General features: G+C 50.9%; 1 protein-coding gene across 8 annotated transcripts in view; it reads right to left on the bottom strand.

Moving 5' to 3' along the window:
* TDRD12 (tudor domain containing 12) overlaps window positions 1-24,333 on the bottom strand; it is a 3,486,095-nt gene that overhangs the window by 772,194 nt on the left and 2,689,568 nt on the right. For all 8 annotated transcript variants that reach the window (XM_085639447.1, XM_085639446.1, XM_085639448.1 and 5 more), the window contains one exon: window positions 7,730-7,842. In XM_085639447.1, coding sequence (XP_085495573.1) covers window positions 7,730-7,842 — 113 coding nt within the window. The remainder of the gene's footprint in view (window positions 1-7,729; window positions 7,843-24,333) is intronic.

Raw genomic sequence — 24,333 nt, 5'->3', positions numbered from 1 at the left:
GACCCCACGTCCAGAAAACTGGACCAGGTCCTGGCAGCCATAGAACAATCTCGAGTGGCACTAGAAGGGAGATTCGGCGAGCTGTCATCAGACCTGGGCCTCCTTCACGACGACCACAGGAAATTGGCGGACAAAGTGGCGCAAAGCGCGCACCTTCTCCAAACACTGGAACCGCAGGTGCAAAAGCAGGACAACACGCTCCAGGACCTACTCGCTCGGATAAAGGTGCTGGAGAATAAGACGGACGACTTAGAAGGGCGCTCCAGGCGGAGCAACATCCGGATCATGAATTTGCCGGAAGGCATCGAAGGACCCAATCCGGTCAAATACATCTCGGATTGGATAGCCACATTCTCGCCAGCGGACGCTCTCACCGCGTTTTTCTCCGTGGAGAGGGCCCACAGAGTGCCGGCCCGCAGACCGCAGCCGGGTATGCCCCCTCGCCCCTTCTTGCTCAAACTCCTCCATTATCAAGACCGAGACGCTATCCTACGGGCAGCCAGACAGCGGGGACGGCTGCAGCTGGAGGACAAACAAGTCATGCTGTTTCCGGACTACTCCCGTGCGGTCCAGCAGCAACGGGCCACCTTCCTGGCAGTGAAGCGTACCCTGCGCTTGAAAAACATACAATATGCGCTCCTCTTCCCGGCCCGCCTCAAGATCATCTATTGAGGCGCGACGCACTTCTTCACGGACCCGGGAGAAGCGGCGACTTGGGCGGAACAGCACGCACGACACCCCGGGGATGGCCCGAAAACGACACCCGGGCGCCCGGGTCGCCGGACCCGGAGGGCCTCCTCCACGCCGCTTAGCAGGCAGACCGGAACTACCACCGCCAGCTCCCCGGACCTCGCACAGATAATCACGGAGCGTCGGAAGGTACTCCAGGCGGTGGCCACTCTGAGTCCCCAGGACAGAGGCTCGGACTCGGAACGAGGCCCTCACATCTTTAGCTCGGACGATGAAAAGAGCGCAACGCCAGGATCGCGAGAGGGCTCGATGACACCCCCCGTGGTGACCCCCCAGACCGCGGACACACTCATCTGACGAGGGACCCACGGATCGGGTCAGCGACAAAACGAGCACGCACGGCCCGGCAGACCACATGGAATAGATTAACCACTGAGCCCGACACCGGGCCGGACACTTATAGACATCAATGATTTACGGGCACCCGCCAGAGCAGGAATCGGCAGCCACCAGATCAACCACCCCCACGATTACGAACTAAAGTTACACCATGGCAACCAGTTTGGGCGCATCGCTTCGCACGATACGCCCCCAGCATTGGGACGGTTTCCCACCATTGTTACAGTTCACCTCCTTACCCCCTGTGTCCCCTCCCTGTCATTCCCAGAGCGGGCAAGGCAACCTTCACGGACGATGCAATACACAGACGGACGGTAGGTGGTGGGCGAGGGGTCGGGCGCGACGGCTGAGGGGCCCACAATACAACAAGGACGTATACACGTGACCTCCCACAGCATGTCTCACAACTCTCCCAACACGGACATAAAATTCCTGACACTTAATGTTCGGGGGATGCATACAGCCCGCAAGCGATATTCCGTTTATGCCTACATCAAGAGACAAAAGGCTCAGATAGCGCTCTTACAAGAAACGCATCTGACGGCGGGGGAGGCGGACCGACTACAGAGAAAATGGCGAGGCATAATATGTGCCACGACCTACTCCGCATTCGCTAGGGGTGCGCTAGTTTGAATCAGACCGGGGGTGCCATTTAAGGAGCAAAGCAGACTCGTGGACAGAGAGGGCCGCTATGCAATACTGACGGGACTGTTAGAGGGCCAACAACTACTGATAGGGAGTATATACGCCCCCAACACAGAACAGGAGGGCTACTGGGGCAAACTTACACGAACATTGGCCCATCACACATCGGTCCCATGGCTCCTGGGAGGGGATTACAATTGCACCCTGGATCCACACCTGGACCGCTCGCACCCCCCGCAAGCCCACTCATCAGCATACAAGCAGGCCACAGACCTCCGCAGCTGGGCAGACAGATGGGGACTAGCAGACATTTGGAGAACTCGCCATCCCACCACGAAGCTGTACTCCTTTCATTCGATCCCACACGATCTGAGGGTCCGGCTAGACAGATTCCTATGCTCCACGTCGCTCTTATCCTCAGTACAAGAGTCGGACTACCTAGGCAGAGTAGTGTCGGATCACGATGCACACACGGCGGTCCTCCGATGGAAACCCCCTCACCCCCGATCCCAACATGGAGGATGCCCCGGGAATGCCTTACAGACCCGGTATTCCGACAAAACCTTGAGGAATTTATGCAGGGACACTTTCGGCAAAACGATAACATGGCATCCACACGTTCATTTGAATGGGATGCATTCAAGGTAAGCGCCAGAGGCCACTGCATTCAACAAGTAGTGGGGGTCAGAAGAGTGCTAGACAGGGCATTGCAGGGGGCGGAGACCCAGCTTGCGGAACTCTCGAAGAGAGTAGACCAAGGAGACGCCACCGAGGCGCAACTATCAGCGGCCAAATCCTCCCACGCAACGGCGCTGCGAGATCTGCGCAAATATAACTTTCGGGCATACGCGACTCGGACACACAAAGAGGGGAATAGGGCGGGATCCCTACTGGCTTGGCTAGCTAAGCAAGACACAGAGCCGCGCCCAATCACAGAACTCCGGACCCCGGACGGGCAACTCAAATGTACGCAGACGGATATCCTGCACATCTTCCACGCGTACTACGCGGCCGTGTACCGATCCCCACGGGTCAGACCCTCGGGAGACCCTGCTGGTTTCCTAGACGGATCGGCCCTGCCCAAGATTCCCCCCACAATCGGGAAGGAACTAGACAAGAAACTCAAACCGGTCGATGTGAAGCAAGCAATTAAAGCCCTAGCACGCGGGAAAGCACCGGGCACGGACGGATTCCCGGTTGAGTACTACCACACATTCGCGACACTGTTGGCGCCGCGGCTGGTCTCCAGATACGAAGAGGCGGTAGCCCGCAAAATGCTCCCAGACTCGATGCGGACGTCGATATTGGTGACCTTCTTGAAGCCATACAGAGACCCCGAGCTCCCGGCGTCCTACCGGCCGATAACGCTTCTGAACACGGACTGCAAGATCCTCGGGAAAATCTTAGCGGATCGCTACAGCCAAATCCTTCCCACACTGGTGCATGCGGACCAATGTGGATTCGTTCCCCGGCGTAACACCTCACATAATTTGCGCCGCCTCTTCCACATTCAGGATCAGACGAAAGAACGATTTCCCCGGGCGGCGTGTCTGGTCCTGGACCTGGAGAAGGCGTTTGATACCCTGCTGTGGCCGTACCTATTCGAGGTTCTGCGGCACGTGGGTGTTGGGCCCACGCTGCTGGCCTATACCCAGCTACTGTACGGAGGCCTCACCTCCAGAGTGAGACTCGGCAAACTTATATCGGCACCATTTCCAGTGACCCGCGGGACCAGGCAGGGATGCCCCCTCTCTCCTCTCCTTTTCGCCCTAGCAATGGAACCCCTGGCCATAAGACTACGACGGGAGAGGGAAACATGGGGGATACCCATAGCGGACGTCACCCACTGTGTGTCATTATATGTGGACGACCTCCTGATATATGTCCGTGATATCTCGGCCGACCTCACGCCCATCTGGACAACGTTACGAGAGTACGAGGGAATCTTGGGACTCCGGGTCAACTGGGAGAAATCGTCCATTTTCCCTTTGGGCACCCACGCGGAACCCCTAGAGATAACGTTGGGCGATCAGGCGCTGAGATGGGACGGGACGGCCCCCAGATACTTGGGGGTGCGCCTATATCATTCCCCCAGAGACCTCTTCGAGGGGAACCACCGAGGGGCACTGACAAGCCTGCGTTCGGCGGTAGGGTTTTGGAAGACATTGCCACTAGCACCCATAGGGCGCGTTGCTCTGGCAAAAATGATCATGGTCCCAAGGATGCTCTACTACTTTGCAAACCTCCCTGTCGTCCCGCCGCGTTCCTTCTTTCGGGAACTAGACACGCTGCTGGCAGCTCTGATATGGGGAGGCGGCCGACAGCGAGTAGCGCTGCGCACACTGTACCTCCCCACGACAGCCGGAGGCCTGGGAGCACCATCCTTTGAATCGTACTTTCTCGCGGCACAACTCCAGTGGCTGTCCCACTGGACGGCGGAACGACACGTAGGGGAGACGACCACGGAGGGAGGCAAACTGCCTCTGCCTGTGATCCGCCGACTGCTCATGCCGGGCTCCAAAACAGACACGTACGCACCCGCTCCAGGTCGCTATAGCCCGCAGATGCATGAGGAGGATCCACCGCATGTCGAAGGGCCAGCCACTATATTCCCCTCTACTCCCCCTTGTGGGTTTCCCCCGACAGAGCGGATACTACACCACGAGGGCCCTCCAGGTGTGGACGGATCATGGGGTCACAGAGATGGAGGCGTTGTTCCAAGAGGGACAAATGAGGACATACGCACAACTGGTGGAGTGGCATGACCTCCCCCAAGGGCAGTTTTTGAAACACAGGCAGCAGCTGGAGAGTAGTGGCCGTTTCTGGCACGCACGCGTTGGGGAACCCCCGACGCATCCGGTGTTACACATAGTGCTGCGTATGGGAGCAGGCAGCCACCTCATCACCTGGCTGTATAAAGCGATCCGGGAGCTCACAGACGTCTCCCTGGACAAACTTCGGGAAACATGGGAAGACGACGCAGGCAGAGTATTCCACGATGCGGAGTGGCGTAAAGCCCTGGAATCTCCCAAAAAGGTGTCCAGGAACGCGCGATTCAAAAATATTCAATTTAATATCCTACACCGGGCATACCTCACCCCGGACAAACTCCACCGGTTTTACCCCGATACACGATTTGAATGTCCCCGCTGCCACCAGGTAGACGCCGATTTCAAACATATGTTCTGGGCCTGCCCATCCATACAACGTTTCTGGGGAGGAGTACACCAAGCCATTCAAGCAACAACCGAACTCCCGTCCGCCCCCACCTGGGAGGAATGCGCGCTGGGGATAACCCCGAGGAGGAAATCTGCGAAGGTGCAATGGAAGTTCATTTCCTTGGCCCTTCTCCTCGCGAAGAGAAACATCGCGATGCATTGGAGGGCCCCGGAGGGGCCATCCGGTCCGGCATGGGTGGGCGCGGTGCTCAAGTGGGGAGCAGCAGAGGAGGAGCTGCTGCGAGAGGAGGAGGCAAAGGGCGCCCGCAAACGCCCAATATTTATGGAGTGGGCGCAGCTCCTCATCCTTTTTAAGCAAACAGGCGCGAGGGGGGAAGCCCCGGACATGACACAATCCACCCCCCACGCCCCGTCGGCCTCCCCCGACCGCCCCGGATCGGCGGGGGATGCGGGCGGCCCATAAGGTAGGTAACATACCTAGACATGAGGGCAAGTATGAACCCAGTCCCCTGCTTCGTGCCGAGTGGTGGGCCCGCCCCCCCCCGGGGACCCCCAGAAGCGCACCACATACACTTACCACCAGTCCATACATAATCTACCACGGGAATTTCTCGTCTGCCGACCCCGCACCCTCTCCCCCCCCCATACTTCACTCACTACCTCCTTCCCTCCCCTATTTACCCAGTTTCGGGGCCCCCCCCCTACCCCAGGGCCCTTCCCAAGCCGCCCCGTAGGCGGCAATAGCCCCAGTTAGCGGTTTACACACCGTTGTTCTAGTTACATGACATGATAGGGAATCTGGGAAGAAAGGGAACGCAGCTCAGACCAAGTTGGGGAGGTGAGGTTGATCCCGATCGAGACGGAAGGTGTAGGCACGACCAGGATGATATGCATGGGGGCCAGATAGAACCGACCAATGGGAAGACAAGTCTCTCGGGCCATCACAGGAGATCTCAGCAGCTAACGGACTACAGTATACACGCACTATAACTTTCTTAAAGGTCCATGATGTTATGGTACAATGATTCATGCTTATAATGGTGATTGTTCCTTGTGATGCAATACATGCAAAACCCTAATAAAAACATGTCAATTAAAAAAAAAAAGTGGCTAGCAGACGGTCATCAGGGAACGCTGGGTGGCCTTGGGACAATGCAAGCAGTAAATGGCCCAAGGATCGTGGAGAGGCCTGCTCGCCCGGCGTCTTCGTATGAAGCATAGCTGGCGATCAAATCGGCACGGTCACAGCTGTTTCTGAGCAGTGGGCAGGGGAAAAGCGACGGAGAAAATATCACTAGTAGCAGGAGCATTGGGCAGCCACAGTAGACAGAGAACAGTGAAAACCTCAGGGATCGATGAAAGGCTTGTTCTCTCTGGGCAACCGCATTTATCACGGCCAGGGTCCTAAACAGCACAACATCGGCTGTATCCAAGCCAGGGGTGGAGGGGGGGGATTAGAAAGTTTGCACCTGCAGCAGGTTTGTGCAGCCGGCATCAGTGCGGTTGGTCACCAAGCGCTGGAGCACAGCAGTCATCCGGGCACTCCAGCGGGCACGGCTGGGTTTGTCGGCTGTCACTCCTACCCCACCACCACTAGCAATTGGTCACATCTCTGTACCAATGCACCGCAGATGGGGAGGGGTTACTCCATGCTATCATCAGTTACTCCTTTGGCAGAGGAGACAGGAATTCACTCCGAGGTTGCCCCCACTCCCACCCAGCCGCAGCTGCGGGTCATGCACTAGAGGCTGCGGCTCGCCTTGTATCGATGTGCAGTACAGAAGGGTCGCAGAGCAGTCAAAACAGCTCTTCGGGTTTCTTTTAAAGTGTAGTCTCGGACTACTGGTGTATGTACTCCTAGGTACAGAAAAATGTGTCGGATTAGTGGGGATTTAGTCAGTGGATTGGATTGGAAGAGCCCCTTTAGGAAGCAGACATCTTACTCAGTGGTTGCCCATGCCCTCCAATGGTTGCAATTCTCAGCATAATGTGGGCATCCATAGTCTGATTGAATCCTCGCCATAATGGTGTTATTAGTGACATAATATATCAAGTTATTCAGTGATAGTATTCACTTCAGGCTAATGCTGACTTTGCCATCCAGTTGGATATTCATGGCATAGTAAGGGCATTTATGGAAAATTTGTACACACCTGTAGCATAATGCTGGCCATGTCATTGATAGAATAATGGTATCAACATCTGGCACCACAGTGGTAACTCTTGGTCTTTTGTGGGTATTCATTCACACACAGTACCGGTTACTTGCAAGTAGAGCTGTTTATAGCAAACCACACTGGCCAGAAATAATAGAAAACAATGGAGAACAATGAAGAGAACATTGAAAAAAACACGGGAAAACCATTTTTGCTTCAAAAAAACAAGTGAGAGCGAATGTAATTGGGGAAGCTTTAAGAGAAGAAAGTGTACAATCCATACTGGAAGTAATTATCATTCTAAATCCTCTGCACCTTCAGGAAAGAGTCTTAAAGACAAAGGCAAAAGAACTTTATTCTGTGGGCTGATATGGTAATTCTAACATCTAAAGGACCTCAGAAAACACCTGATACAGTCAAGGGGCAGTATCATTAAATAAAATGAACATAAGCTATATAAACATACACACCAGGGACACAGCAGCAATGGGAATGTCTAGCATCATTGCCGATGAAGCAGTAAAATTCTTTTAATGTCTGATTCAAGAGACCAGAGTGAAGAGTATTTGAAGGATATTTAAATAAGTTGAGTTAGAAACATAAATGTCAATGTATAAGACACAATTTTAGCTGGAAAAAAATCTATAATTAAGTTCTTACCATGCTTCTTATTTTGCACCATTTGTGTTGAATTACAAATTTCTGAAACTGCTAGACACTCTTGTAAGCTTGAAGAGTTGCTATGACACCCACTTGATGTAGAAGAATGGTCTCTAAAAGAAAAAGAGAGTGTATGAACGTACCATATATAATAGAAAAAAGAAAACTATACCATTACATCTTAACAGTAACATTCAACCAGCAGTAGAGAAAGAAAACATCTGTACTTTTGTATCTACATCCTTGGGCTACCAATTGCAATGGGCTTCCACCTTTAATTTTGGCCTGCTCTTGAAACAAAAGGAAAATGCAACTTAACCAGTAGGCATCTATTCTTGGCAGTTAGAGTTGTAGATTCATATGCTTTAGCATGGATCGCCATCTGGTGTTGGGCCCGGATGCTTCCACTTTGTTTTTCTTCGAAGAAGTTTTTGTAGTCACAAGGTAGGCGACTCCTCCTTTCAGTGACTGCGCATGGGCATCAACTCCATCCCCAGGTTATTTTTTTTCCGCCATCGGGTTCGGATGTGTATTGCTGCGCTCCGGTTCAGTATAATTTTCTAACCCCTGTGACGTGCAATCCTCTACCCTTGACGGTATTGTCTTTCGATCGCGGTTTCCCATTCAACGCGCATCATGTAAATTGTGAAAACCTTCGATCGGGAACTTCGAGGCGGGCCGTCGGGCCTACACGTGCCGACCACGCCAGCAGTCGATGGAACCGACTCCATTCAAGCAAGTACAGGGTGTCGTGCTAAGTTTCAACACACAGAATTGCACGAGGTCTGTAACCTCTGCTTATCCCCGGAACACAACGAGAAGGACTATGAAGCGTGTCGATCATTCCGATCAAAGAAGACCATTCGTGATCATGGGGCTCGACGCCACGAGATGCAACCTGGCAGCGGCTCCGTACCGGAAATCTTTGGCGAATATGTAGAACTCCAACGTCCAGCTGCAGAAGCAGAGGGAGAAGAACTGGTCTCCGTGTCCGAAGCCGACTCGACTTGATCCCCATGTGCCCACGCAACCAAAATCTAAGGCTCCGGTAACACCCTCGCCCTCGGGTCAATCCCCAGAAAAATTTCAGATGCCCCGCCCTCCAGCCCGGCTATGAAACATAAGAACAAGCCTTCAGGCTCAGGCTCGAGCTGACCCCATTCCGGTGCCAAACCAACACCTTTGGCACCGAAACATAAAACAAAACATGTGCCAGGCCCTACACCTTCGAACACCGAAGGGCTCAGATCGGAAATCCTCCAAATCAAAAGCTTCAGACCCGAAATCGTCCAAACCGAAATCCTCAACACCTAATAGCTCGGAACCGACAGCCTCCGCGCCGAAAAGTTCGGAGCCGAAACGTGCCACTCCGAAAGCGAAAGCTTTAAACCCTAAACATGCTAAAACTAAGCATTCGGATTCAAAACAGTCGGCAAACAAAGACTCTCTGCCCAAATCTTCCACGCTGAAATCCACTCCTACAGAAAAAGATACTCCTTCCGAGGAGCCTCCATCTGAAGACACATTTTTGGATCCAAAACAAAAGAGACTTAGTATTGGCCCTAAAGAACGAGCTACTTAACTTTGGTAACGATGTATCTGGTAGAGACATAGTCTAGCCGCAGATTCCTTAACTTAGAATATCCCCAGGCGTCAGACTGGATCCGGAAAATCTTTCGCAGCAGCACCTCTGCGCCAGGGTCGGTGCCGTCCGGCTCCGCCCAGACGTCGTCCACGGACATGATGTCAGCGAAGCAATATATGCCCCGCCCGGCATGCTGTCCGTTTTCGTCAGAGAAACTTTTCAGCATCAGAACGCGGAGCCATTACAAAAAAACTGTGAGAATATGCGAACAGTGTGCAAAAATGATGAAAAAATAGGCAGGAATTGACAGGTGAGACAGACCAGTGCTCTGAAAAGCCTCCCCACAAGAGCGAAGACCAATCAACGTGAAAGGGAGACAAGGATGTGGAAAAACAGCCTGGCAGAGGACAGAAAGTCCGCATCCAGAAAGTAAAACAGTGAAGGAGAGGTCACCACAAGGTGTCACCAGAAAGAGACGTCGCAACCCCAATAAAGGACCCATAAATGTACAGAGCCAAGAGATCTGAAGTAAAAGGCCGCAGGGATAGCAAAGACCACAAGGCAATGGAGAAGGGAAGAGCGGGAAGGTAGGAAAAAGCATGAATAGATTTCACACCGTACAATCCAGGCCGAGGGCTGGGAAAAACACATGATCTGTCAACATACCGCCCAATCTTGAGAATCGGCGGAATGGAGCAGAGAAACAGAACAAAGCAGTCTGTGATGGAGTGAGAGAGTATCACTTTGCAAAAAGGCAAGCCACCCAAAGGGAGGCGAGTATAGAAAGCCCAAACCTAAAAAGGTCCTCGCAGAAAGGGGAGGATGGGTGGGCGTTAAGGAATCTGCGGCTAGACCGTCTCTACCAGATACATAGTTACCAAAGTTAAGTAACTCGTTCATCTGATAGAGATGTCTAGCCGCAAATTCCTTAACATAGAACAGATACCAAAGCCATACCCATGGAGGAGGTGGGTCTGCAACTGAACCCCACCAAGTTACCGAGGGAACTTAGTCGTCCATAAGGCATCTTAACAGCACAGTCAACCTTTGGAACGAACCACAATGAGGACAATAATGATAGTGCAGTTAACCACCAGACCATGAAGCTCTAAAGAGAGCGGAAACAATGGGAGGCAAAGGCACCAGAAGCCATCAAGAACAGCACGAAAACCCTGTTGTGTATACCGGGTTGAGAGAAGGAAAGCACAGAGCCAGAATGCCGGGGTTTGAGGGATCCACAGGATCCGAGGTGGCAACAGAAAGCAAAAGCAATTACCGGTCGACCAAGCAGAACAGTGGAAAAAAGCAGTGTGGAACCTGCACCTGCAAAGGCACGTTGGGCAGCAGTGACAAGAGGTTGCCCCTTTCCCAACAAGTGCCAGCATGTAGAAGAAACCATATACTAGATATGCTGGAGAAAAAAGGAAGGTCATGACTTCGCAAGAAGTGGAGCTGAACCGAGGGTTTGAGAGATCCGTCGGATGCAGTGTGCCTACTGCAGCAAAGCCTCGAGAGACGGTAACTGGTATGTACAACAGCGAAAAGGAGCCCTGTGGAAACCAGTACCAGCAAGACACAAGTGACAGCTGTGGCAGGATGCCAATCCAGGGCCGGAAGGTGCCGGTAGTACGAAAGCACAAGACATGCCATGACCAAGGCGGTCCATCACAACATGTGAAAAGGGCCGACGACAAGCAGTTGAGCATCAACAAACAACAGCGAAGACCGGAAGGTACCTAAGCATACCGGAAGATATCCAAGTATACCGTGTGGATGCTGGAACCACACGAAGTAAGCAAGAACCCCCTGTAGGGTAGCGGAAGCAACTCAGAGGCGCACAACAGCAAGAAGGCAACGGCCCAAAAGGGCACCAAGCAAGCCGGACACCACATAAGAGCTGGTGGCGGAAGCAGATCGGGCCAGGAACCCCAGATACCGCATGAATAATATAGCCTGCACGGATCCGCCGGGTAAGAACACAGAGCAGATACCGAGCAGGAAGAAAAAACGCAGAAAAAAGAAGCGTGACAGAACAAGAGTCTAGGGTACGCTAAAATAACCCGCAGACATGTGAAAACTGGATAGGACAATATCCAGGGCAGTACACAACATATGCCTCTTGCCTGGGAGGAACAACGGTCCCCTGCAAGGCAGAGTAGGAGAAAGGGCCAGCCACAAAAGTGGAGAAAAGTGAGTACGAATGTAAAGGCCCCGGACCCCAAGGAGTGAGTATTCCAAGGAAAACACGCCCCTTTGAGAGTGCACAGTATGAAACCCAAGCAAAAGCGTGGCAACACATGTACGGAAACAGCAGGGATATGGAGACTGCTGTAGGATAAGCCACCAGAAAGAGGCCATGACCACGCATAGCAGAGAACATATGCTAATCCACTACCATGGAGGACAAACCGAGAAGGGGCTGTACGTCCAAGTTGCACCAATAATAACAATAATAAGCAGGCCGCACAGCGGCAAATAGGGTGTCATATGTGAAGGAACTGCGACAACAAGGTGTCTCACCAGGCGTGCAAGATAGACACGGCACGGAAAGCTATACAAGGATCACTGTAGGAAGAGATGAGTGGCTCCCAGCAAGATGTCCGCTCAAAGACTCCATGGGAGCGTACCAAGGCAAAGGTAGAACCTAATGCCAGCAAATACCCCACATAGGGTAAGGCTAATCCCCAGGAGAGGCGTCCTCTTGGGCTAAGCACACAGTCAGAGGACTGAAAAAACAAGAGAATCAGCCAAACGCCTGTACTGAACGAACACAGAGATGGCTAACCAGTCATTAACACTAACAGGTAACTATATCAACCTGTGCATTAAGATGTGCGCCGTTAAGGAATGCAGAGAATATGGCACCAAGATTTATTGCAGCCCGGTCAAAAGATGGGAGACCGCCAAATCCGCGTGGCGGTCAAAAAGATCCACTCCATTGAACGACAGATCCCTGAGGGCATCCCGAATATAATCTGGGAAGAGACTGTTGCGCAGCCAAGCATGGTGGCGTAAAGCCACAGTGCGAATAAGGACCCGTCCTATAGAGTCAGTGGCATTGAGTGAAGACCTACCGGAAAATTGTGCCATGCTTCTGCCATGCAGCAGAAGACAAAGCAATTCTATCCGCGGCCCTTCTGGAATAGAAGGGAGAAGGTGAGCAACTAAGTCCCAAAGACCGGAGGATGCGCGCGCAAACACACAGGCCGTATTTAAAGCCTGGACGCTTGCGCTGGCAGAGGCGAAAAGCCGGCGGCCATAATCATCCAGCCACCTAAACTCCCTGGTGGGAGGTAACAATGGCCAAGAGGGTGAAGACTGTAAATTAAAAGCCGCCTGAACAACTAGGTCCTGAGATGTTGGGTGAAGAGACAAAGAGGATCACTCGGAGCAGGGCGGTGCCTAGGAGCAATAGCCCGATCAACAGGGTCACCAGAAGAGGGTCTTGACCATGTGCCACGCAGGAAGTCAAGCAGAGAGTCCCTGAAGGGCAGCAAAGGTTCTACTTCAACAGGCTCCAAATAGAGCAGATCCAATAAAGGATCAGAAAGTAGAGGCACTACAGGAGGCTGAAAGCCGAGTACAGCAGCCGCTTCGTGAATAGCGCGCGCGAAAACAGCACCAGATTCAGTCGCCATCCGTGTAGGTGACAACAAACCATCAGTAGGAGACGGTTGAAGGCTAATCCTGCCACTAGACATGAGGAGTGGAGGAGCCGGAGACTGACCCGAAGGCCAGGCAACACAGGGAACTTGCACCCTGGCTCCTTGATCTGGGGAGTCCAGGGAAGCATCAAGTTCCAAATGAGGAGGCGTAAATGGTAGAACCGGTGTCGACGGATGCCGCATTGGAGACCTATTGCAGCCCTAGGAGTCGAGGGGAGCAACCACCAAGGGAAGCGGAATAGAAGCTGGTACCAATGTCGATCGACGCCGTATCGGAGTTGCCTGGACGTCGACGACCTCCACAGAGGACGCGACAGGGGCGCTGACCGACGTCGATCCCAGTGCAACCTGCCTGGAGGAAGCACGAGGTGCTGGGGCCGGCGTCGAGCTTGGTCTAGGACCCGGCGTCGCCTCAGTCGTTGGCGCAGGAAGCCACACAGGGCTATGCGCTGACAGACGGGGAGGGCTGTGCCCTGGGTCCTGGCTCGGTGGCATCGCGTCGGCTCCGGAATCAGAGTAGACGCACACAGCCGGTGCCGGGGAAACGTCCGCAGACGGGGACCCGGCACAAGTGCCTGCTACCTCTGTGGGACCCAAAGGCGCACCAGGGAGAGGGGGCGACTCAAAACAAGCCTGTAGTGCCTTTGAATAAGCTTCCATTTGGGCACGCGTTGCCTCAACACCCGGAAAGGGTGGATACGGAGGAGGCGGCTGCCGTGCGCCCGTACCCGGCACAGTGCGAGCGGAATGGACAGCAGCGGCACGGACATTGGAGGAAGATCTCCATAAGCGAAGCCTGTGCTTACGCTTACCTGTTGTCGAACGGCGGTCGCGGGAGCGACCTCGGGAACGAGTCCGATCTTGAGAAGAAGAGCGGCGACGGGAGGGAGCCGGACTGGACATCCGTGCGGCCAGCAATTTCATGCGATGCTCCCTCAACGACTTCGGTTTCATCCTCTGACAGGCGTCACAGTCCTTGGAGTCATGGTGCACGCCGAGGCACCACATACAGATGAGGTGCGGGTCAGTGCCAAACATCTGCTGCGCACAGGCTTCACAAACCTCAAAGCAGGAAGGCATTGCACACTGTTCCCACAACACCTGAGGGTGTCGAGAAGGCCCAAAAACCAGGCCAAAGAACTGCTGGTTTTCCAGGATCCGCGCTTGACGCGGAAAAGAAGAAAACTGACGTCAGCTCGCCGGGAGGGGCATATATGGCTACGCTGAAGTCATGTCCGTGGACAACGTCAAGGCGGAGCCAGACGGCGCCGCCCCCGGCGCGAAGAGGTGCTGCTGCGAAAGGTTTTCCGGATCCAGTCTGACGCCTGAAGATATTCTAAGTTAAGGAATTTGCGGCTAGACGTCTCTATCAGATACTGGACACCTTCTGGCTATTCTTCCTAAAAAATGGAAGCTGGATCTCTCAGAGGATTCTCCGGTACCACTGAAGAAAAAGGACATGGGTACTAACCCTTCTCCCCCTTACATACCTCCCTCTCCTCCTCTTAATCCCAATTTACTAATTACACCATCAAATCCACCACCACCTCCACTTTTCCCTGACACACAGGATAAAGATTATGGGGATGGGGGGGGATGAAAATTAGGATATACCACAAGACATATCTCAGGAAACTGATCCCTAGCAAGATTATAATAAGGACCCAGATCAAAATAATGGACCCTGACCTGTATCCCTCTAGACTCTCCCCGCCTGAAGAAAACATAGGCTTTGCGCAGCTTATCAACAGGGCTGCTCAATATCACGCGGTGGAACTACATACAGATCCTCTAGAAGAGGATTTCCTTGTGGAGACATTACGGACTCACAAAGGTCTACTAATTCTTTGCCAATGCTCAAGGGCTTGTTAAAAAACACAGGCCAGGTATTCAAAGACCCATTTAGAGCCAGAATACTCACACCTAGAGTGGATAAAAAAATACAAGCCCGCTCCTAGAGACCCTGCATATATAAAAGGCCAGTTGCCCTTTGACTCTCGTATCTAACGCCCGCAAGAGAGAACTCTCAAACGACAGGCGACACCCCTCCTCCTGATAAGGAGTCAAAACTCATTGATGCCTCAGGCAAACGATAGGGCTCACTATGATGAGTTGGAAAAACTTATGCAACACTTACCTGATGGGTATTACCTGATGAGTATAAAACCAAAGCTAACGACCTCATTCAGGAAGGTAAACTTATCACCAACATTTCCATAAAATGTGCACTAGATGCAGCAGACACAGCATCTCTTGCCATCAACACCAGCATACTGCTGCATAGGCATGCTTGGCTTCGAATCACTGGTTTCAAGCAAGAGGTCCAATCCTGCATACTTAATCAGCCCATTATTCAGGAACATCTTTTCGTGCCAGCAGTAGATACTTCACTAGAAAAAATGAAGAAAGACACAGAAACTGCTAAGTCCATGGGGGCCTTACAATTTCCTTGTAACAGGGGTTCCTTTCACCGCTTCTTTTACAGGGGTGGCTCAAAAACGGTGTCATCAGAGAATCCCTCCTCCTCTTAAAGGAATAACAACCAATCTACCTCCTCCAGAGGTTATTTTCGAAGAGGCTACAGAGGAAATAATATTAAGGGAATAAACAGAGGTAACTCCACCCGCACTTCCCCAGCCAATAAACAGTGACTTTCCTCCTCTACCCCCAATCATCCCACACCTGTCGGGGAACGTCTCACACAGTTCCTACCTGTCTGGAATTCAATCACCTCAGACAAGTGGGTAAAACAAATTATCCAGTATGGTTATTGCCTGGAACTTACCTGCACTCCCCCGACTATCCTTCCAAGAGAACGTGCAATGTCACCAGAACAACTCACACTATTAAAACAAGAGGTTCTCCCTCTATTAAAAAAAACATGCGATAGAACCAGTCCCATTATATCATCAAGGGACAGGAGTGTACTCCCTATACTTTTTGATTCCAAAAAAGGACGTCTCTCTGAGGCCCATACTGGACCTCAGCCACCTAAACCTCTATATTCAATCAGACCACTTCCACATGGTTAAACTACAACAGGGGCTCCAATTGCTTCAGCAAGGCGACTTTTTTTCCACTCTGGATTTAAAGGACGCCTACTTCCATATTCCCATTCACCCGACACACAGGAAATATCTTAGGTTCCTGGTGGACAGACAACATTACCAATTCAAAGTTCTTCAGTTTGGGGTATGTACAGCACCCAGAGTCTTCACCAAGTGTCTGGCAGTAGTCGCAACTCATTTAAGAAGACAACACATTCACGTATTTCCTTATTTGGATGACTGGCTAATAAAAGCCAAGTCACAACACAGCTGCATACATCACACTCACAAAACAGTTCAGCTGCTTCACGACTTGGGATTCACTGTAAACCTCACCAAGTCTCATCTCCAACCCTCCAACATGCAAGTGTACCTAGGAGCCACAATAGACACTTGCAAAGCTCTAGCATACCCCAACCCAGTCAGGATACGCAATATGCAAACCCTGATATCACAATTTCAGCCTTAACACTCATTACCAGCTCGATTATTCATGCAATTGATCGGGATGATGTCTTATTGCATTCTAATTGTTCCTTACGCAAGATTCCAAATGCGTACCCTACAGGAATGCTTAGCACATCAGTGGAACCAGGCTCAAGGTCAATTAACCGATCTGGTGTTGGTAGACAGCCGCACCCTTCTCTCTCTCCAGTGGTGGAATACACACAACCTTTCCAAAGGGAAGCCATTCGTCGACCCGGTTCCTCAGATATTGCTAACAGCAGACGCATCGCTCACTGGTTAGGGAGCTCATCTTCAAAAACATACCATTCAGGGCATGTGGACACTACAACAAAAAGAACTCCACATAAACCATCTGGAGCTGCTAACAATTTTTTGGGCATTGAAAGCTTTTCAACTACATCTAGTAGGCAAAGCTTTCCTAGTCTATACAGGCAATATGACAGCAGTGTACTACATACAAAAACAAGGGGGGGGGGGGGGACACTCTACAGCTTTCACACCTAGCTCAAAGCATATGGAGATGGGCCATACCTCAGAAGATGTATCTGCTTGCCGAACATCTCCCAGGAGTAAACAATGAGAATGCAGATCTGCTCAGTCGTCAAAGGCAACAAATCCACTAATGGGAACTACATCCTCAAGTACTCCTCCCAGTCTTCCAGATGTGGGGCTACCCAGAAATAGATTTGTTTGCCACACACCTCAACGCAAAATGCCCAAACTTCGCGTCCAAGTATCCCCACCTTTGTCCAAAGGCAATGGGCTATGGATGAACTGGTCAGGGAAACTTGCTTACCATCTTCCTCTTCTCTCGCTAATTCAATTAGTGGTTCGCAAGCTCAAGCAACATTCCCTCACAATGATCCTAGTTGCTTCCACATGGGCTCGACAGCCATGGTTCACAACCCTGTTGGAACTGTCAGTAGTTCCTCATCAAAAGTTACACCTTTTCCCCAAGCTTCTCAAACAGAACCATGGAGAGATAAGGCATCCAGATCCCAGTCAACTCAACCTTGCGATCTGGCACCTGAAATCATAGAGTTTGGCTACCTTACTCTCCCGCTAGACTGCATGAACGTCATTAAAGAGGCTAGACGCCCTACCACAAGAGCATGCTATGCCGCAAAATGGAAACGATTTGTAATTTATTGTACTAACAATCAAATTAATCCGCTAGATGCTTCAACTCAAAACATCATTTGCTATCTGTTACACTTACATTATGCTAACTTAGCATATACATCTATACGATTACATCTTGCCGCAATTGCAGCTTAACTACAGAACAGAGAACAATTGTCTTTGTTTTGTGTACCCGCTATCAAAGCCTTTATGGAGGGACTCAAAAGATCGCCATCTGGTGTTGGGCCCGGATGTTTGCAGTTTGTTTTTCCTCTTGGAAAGTCTTTGGAAGTCACGAGGTCGGTGACTCCTCCTTTGGATGGTATTGCGCATGGGCTTCGGCTCCATCCTCAGATTGTTTTTCGCCAGCAGGGAAAGATGGAGCGTGTAGGAGAGTAGGGTCTGCTTTCTATGTTCACCCCCACCTTTTGCTTTTGCTTTACTTTTTTCGACTTAGATGTGGCTGTGGGCCTGCTAATCAGACCCACAACCCTGCTGTTCTCTCTCTAAATTGATACTATGTACTTTAGGTGCATAACTCATTTGGATAGGATCACCTTATTGGCCCCTGTACAGTGTACCTTAGGTGCCCAGGGCATAGGTGTACCCTAGGCCTACCAGGGGCTGCAGCATGTATTATGCAACCCCTGGCCTGGCCTTCCATTATGACACAACTGGCTGATCACTCAGCTGGGGCAAGGTCGTGTAATCACTTCTTGCTTAGGTGTAGTATTCCTATACCTAACTTACATATAGACACATGTGTACCTATCAGCCACTCCTATGGCAGGCCTTAACAAACCTGGAGGCAGAGTGCTTGGTAACATGTGAGATGGTGCTCTAGCATGAGCTGAGCCTGTCTGCAGCTTTCGGAACCATGTCCTTATAGCTGTTCTATGATATAGCCTACCATATACTCTTAAAGTACCTTATAATCTTAAACGGTTATGGCAGTGGTTCCCAATCTGTGCGCCGCGGCACCCTGGTGCGCCATCAAAACTAGCCAGGGGCGCCGCAAACAGATACGCACCAAGCTCACAGTTTGAGAACCACTGACTGATACACAATAAGAGTCAGGCGCGCAATACCCATTGGACTCACAGGGCTTCAGCCCCCCCCCCCCCCCCCCTCCCCGTCGCGTGTGGCAGCCCGGGATGAGACAGCCTCGCGGCGCACACACAGCCGCACCCGAGCACTTCACAGGTCTTTAAAAGACCATTTGCATGTTAATGAGGCCTCGCTGTTGTTTCACCCCTTCTAAGAGCCCCTGCAGCTCCACTCTGCCTATGGCTTAAAAGGTTCAGCCCCCCCCCCCCGAAATTTTTTCTTAGCCCCCCCCCCCCCGAAATTTGGCTCTAGTTGCGCCTCTGATAAGAGTAATACCTGCGGTGGAGGGCAGGATGCTTCAGACACTGATTTGTAATCGGTGGCGGTTTTGTTTATTCTTTCAGTAATGCATTTCAAAAGGAGCGGGGAAACTGGAGTTCAGGAGAAAGGTAATAAATCCCACACGCCTAGCGAGTGCACAATTCCCCTGCTCCCAGGGACCACTCAGCAAGGAGGGAGGAAGCCTTGCATAACACTCCTACAAACGGACGGAAACGTGCATGCACTGCAGCACCGTGATTAGGAAGTTCAGGCAGAACCATTCAAGGGGAGTAGGATGGGGCCTACGTGGGATACACAAGGACAGCAAGTTGGCAGACAGGGCAGCCAGGATTCGGGTCGGAGGTGTTACTTAAGAAGGAAATAAAACGTCCTGCGGCGCTCAAAGCGAAACTAAACATTTGCAGACAACCTGCTTTTACACACAACGCCCTTGAAGAATAATGATTCACAGCGCCGGGGAGCCCTCTCTGGTGCAGCAGTGCAGGCACAAGTGGGCAGGGGAAAACTCATGGCCACTAGCCGTGTTCTCAGATTTACACATATAATGGGAATTATCTCAGTTGGGAAATGTGCCAGCTGCTAAGAGCTGTGCAAAACCTGTGGGTCATAGAGAGTTTGGAAAGACTAATCCTGGATTATAGTGCAAATGATGTGCATTTGCTTCTCTAATTTATGGCTTGAGAACAATACTTGTCTATGTCTGCTGCTGTTCGTCATTAACATGACATTTCCTATTTGCTTTATCCATGTCCTCAATGCAAGGATCAAGTAGTATGTGCTGCCCTCTGGGTGTAGGCTCCACCACCCACTCACTGATCTCCACTTCCTGACATGCCACTGACGATTGTACTTTGTCTTTGCCTTCACAATTTTCTATTTTGCACAATGGGGTTGTGCAAGGACAGTGATTGCCTTTCAATATTCAAATGAGTCCTGCGCACTCAGACACAGCCAGCATTTCGCTCCTGATGTGTGCCACCGTGAGATTCAAAACAACCCTCTTGTTAGATTTTGCACAATGTCACCATAATAGTCCAAGGACATTTTTGTCTTATATATGTCACTGCTTTGAATGTCCTGTTCATACAAGTCATGCTTTTTAATTATGCCTCCCGGACTAGACTGATGCAAAACAAATGGGCTGCAAAAGCACCGTAAATTGAAATGTACATTAATACGGTATAGTTTACTTATTGTTTCATAATATAGTTTCCTGCATTAAAATTAACCTCTCCAATCATGCCTCTGTTGGTCCTGAGTTAGCCTTGATGCAGGCAGCACTGTGCTCACATGAATATAGAAGTCTATCTTTGACTCGCCCCAACTGCTTGCTGTGTAGACTCAGTGGAAATGATTTAGCAACGCTTATTGTGCAGTGTAGTAAACAAGGCATGGTGGGACACTGATAACAGGACAGGAGCACAACAATAAGCAAAACATTAAGTACTAAGGCAGCAGGGGGAAGCTTGCTTCAGATTCCATGGCTGGCCATGCACACCATAATACTGACAATGCGCATTCCAGATCTGTGAGCACATATGAGAGGGCTTCCAAAGCTCATTTCTGGGCTTGCACTGCCAATCACTATCCAGTGCATGCCAAAGAGCCCCCAGTGCACACTCCAGGTCTTCCAGTGCATCCAAGGAATATAAGGGCTGCTATGCCCTCTGCAGGATCTGAGTGCCCCTGGTTTGTTAAAGTGCAGCCATGCATCACTCCATTCTACACATATCCAATGTGCTTTGACGCCACAAATGATGAAACTCACAATAGCTGCACTCTTACACCTAGCAATCATGCAAAAGGTGCCAATGAGAATACGTTTTTTCATTCCCCCCCACCCCCATCATTCCCCCCCCATTTGGTTCGAAAGTGTGAGCCCCACATCAATCATTATAATACCTTTGCCGGCTTCATCCCAATTATTTTCAGGATGAAAAATGGAAGTACTCCTAAGGCTGGGTTTACATCCCCCCACCGCCAAAAGAATGTAACATATTGGGGAGCCGCAGCAAACGGCCAATAGGGCAAGGGAGCCGTGGGTGGAAAAAGTTTGGGAACCACTGGGTTATGGTAACTATGGTTTGGCTTTATCAAAACATGTCGTGTAAGGTGTCTAACACTTTGGAATAATACCCCCATCCCATTTCTGGGGATGAGGATATTATCCCTCCCTTCTAGAGGGAGAAGACATGTTGTAACCTACTTACCCGGTTAAAGTTAACCAGAGCCCCAGCATCACAAAATGGATGCTGCTGCCACAGACACGAGTCTGACCTCCTGCTGCTGGGAGTGATTCCGGCAAGGGAGGCTTGGACAATAGGTTTCCTGCCTTGGGAGGTGAGAGCACCACCCCAGGCAGGCCTTAGTGTATTGGGGCATGGAGGGATGAAAAGAATGAGACATGCCTGGGGCACACAAGGTGTCCCGTGCATAGTCCAGTTCAAACCGGTGCTGGGGCACTCCAGCCCCAGTCCTGGCGCGAAACTGGACAAAGGGAAGGGGGTGTAACCACCCCCCTCCCAGGTCCCACCCATAAGGCGTGACCTAGCAGGCAACCCAGCCCCCCAGATTAGTATAAGAGTGGTAGATGGGCCCCAGGAGATTAGATTATCCTGAACCTGCAACTTGAACAGAAACTATGGACCTTCGACATTCGACGAAAGAAGAAGACTGAAGAATCTCCCTTGTGACCAAGGAGTGGCTACCCTGTGCAAACAGGCACCATCAAGAGACTACCCTTTGCTTTGCTGAAGTTCTACGAGGGACCGACTGCAGAGCCCGACCAGAGCCTTGACTTCCAGACTTCTCCGACCCTGATCCACATCCACAGCCGAGCTGAGATCCGTGGAGGCGACGAGAGACGTGGGACCGGCTACCTGGGAAAAGTGGAGAGTATCTTCAAGCGCAGCTTCTGAGGCACCCTCGAAGTTGTGCACCGGAGATTGAGAAGCCCCAACACCAAGCACCATCTGCACCGAAGATCAGCCCCCCACACTCCACGAGTCCTGCGTGGGGCCCTTCTGCATTTTCCTGCTTGCCGCGCCTGTCCGGTTGCTTGCCCGTTGGCTAGTGGCCTTTGTGACGACGCACCCTGAAATCTTCAATGCTGGTTTGGCTCCTCCAGACTGGCTTCTGCTCCTCTGCAAAAGAGAAGCACCCCAGACCTTCCGGGTCTGCACCAGAAGCAAGTCCTCCGTTCTTCGTGGGTTTCGCTTGCCAAGGCTTGGTGAGTCCTAGTTCGACTTCGACGCCGCCGACAGCAAGAGCCTTCGTGGGACAGCTCGCCTCCTGGTCCTGGTCGTCCTCGACGTCTCCTGGTACCCGTGGCTGCAGCGACAAGCTTCACCTTTCACCTGCAATCTTCACGACATCGCCTGGTTCCTTCCTGGTTCCACGTGGTCACTGGCTAGTGACCTTGACTCTGTCCCTTCTGCTTGCAGGTATCCTCTCTTCTTGATCCCAGCCTTGGGATCCACCGGACACTCTTCACTGACTGCCTGTCAGCAACTTTCCTTCAGGCATCCATAGAAGTCCACGACGAAACCCGACGCAAGTTCACACCTATGCACCCGCAGCCCGTGGGCTAGGTAACTTGGGTACTTCGGTGCTCACAAGGGTAGTGACTATCCTAGGGTCTAGTTTCCGAGTCTCGACTCTCTAGCTGCTTCAGAAGTGTCCTTAAACTGTTAATTTCTAACTGCTAGTAATTCTATCGACTTTTACGCATTACGCGTGAGTGTTTCCACTCTGCACCTGAATCCCGTGGGCCTCCCACTTCCTAACTGTTGCTAGTGTAGTGTAGCCCCAGCGATTCCCTAGGCCTAGGCCTATCCTATTTCCGTGACAGTGGTCCTTATACCACTTCTTTAGTATATGGTTTGCGTGGCCCCTAGGGCATAACTGTATTACTTACCTGTGTGACTTAATGTATGCTTAAATAAGACTGTGTTGTACTTACCTCGAATCTCATAAAGAGTGCTGAGGGTTTGACTAGAATAAATAAACTTTATTTTATATATATATCTGTTGTGGTGTCCTTTCATTTGGTATTCAAGGGATTATATATGGTATCACAGCTGGCTTCACATGCCATTCAGAGTTTAGCCTAAGACTGCTCTTGTCCATGCTACCACTAGGATAGCTGGTCTATAAGGTTGACTTTACAACCAATCACCATAAGGGTTGTTTGGATTGATATAAGGTGTACACTAGAACTAGTGACATCATACATCAGGCCAACTTCTCACAGAGCGTAGTAATAACAGTGAAGAAATCCATGTGTGTATCTAAATATGATAAACTGGAACAGATACAGGTAGCCGGGGAGGCGGGTGGGCGTGTGTAGATCTGCAGCTCTACATGCCAAGAACAGATGCATACTGGTAAGTAGCATTTTCCGTTCGAGGCATATGAGCTGCAGATTACACACTTTTGCATTGACTATATAGCAGTTCCCAACCTTAGCGGCGACCACCGCTATCTGTTGCAGTGGTTTGAAATAATGTTTTCAGTACAGCCTGGCCCACACTAGCTTGTTGCTTAGTTTGTACATCTACACAATAGTGTTTAGTGAAAGTGTGCAGTGTTGACCATGTAGCTGCTTTGCAGATATCATCTAATGGGATGTTCCCTAAAAATGCCATGGAAGCATAGCATTTCATGTAGAATGGGCTTTAGGGGGAACGGATAGCGTTCGTTTTGCTTTGTGGTAGCAAATCTGAATGCATTTTATAATCCACCTAGCTATCCCTGATTTCGAGATGGGGTTGCCCTTGTGTGGTGGAGAGAAAGAGACAAACAGTTGTTTGGTCTTTCGGAAAGCTTGTGTTATCTCGATGTAGTAGAGTAAGGCTCGTTTGACATCTAGTGTGTGCAGAGCCCTTTCTGCAACGGTCTGTGGTTGCGAGAAAAATACTGGTAGTTCTACAGATTGGTTTAGGTGAAAAGGGGAAATGACTTTAGGTAGGAATTTTGGGTTGGTACGGAGAACAACTTTGTTATGGTGCATCTGAAGAAAAGGTTCTTGTATGGTAAGCGCTTGTATCTCACTGACCCTTCTAAGGGAAGTGATGGCTACAAGGAAAGCTGTTTTCCATGTTAGGAATTGCAGTTCGCATTTGTGTAAATGTTCGAAGGGAAGCCCCATTAGCCTTGTGAGAACAATATTTAGGTTCCACACAGTTGAGGGTGGTACTCTGGGAGCAATTATTCTTTTTAGGCCTTCCATGAAGGCTTTAATGGCAGGTATGCTAAAGAGTGAGAGATGTTGCCTGTTCTGTAAGTAAGCTGCAATTGCTGCGAGGTGTAGTCGAATGGACGTATAGG

Source organism: Triturus cristatus, chromosome 12 (genome assembly GCF_964204655.1).
Source record: "Triturus cristatus chromosome 12, aTriCri1.1, whole genome shotgun sequence".
NCBI classification, from domain to species: domain Eukaryota; kingdom Metazoa; phylum Chordata; class Amphibia; order Caudata; family Salamandridae; genus Triturus; species Triturus cristatus.
This window is presented reverse-complemented; position numbering and strand designations above follow the sequence as displayed.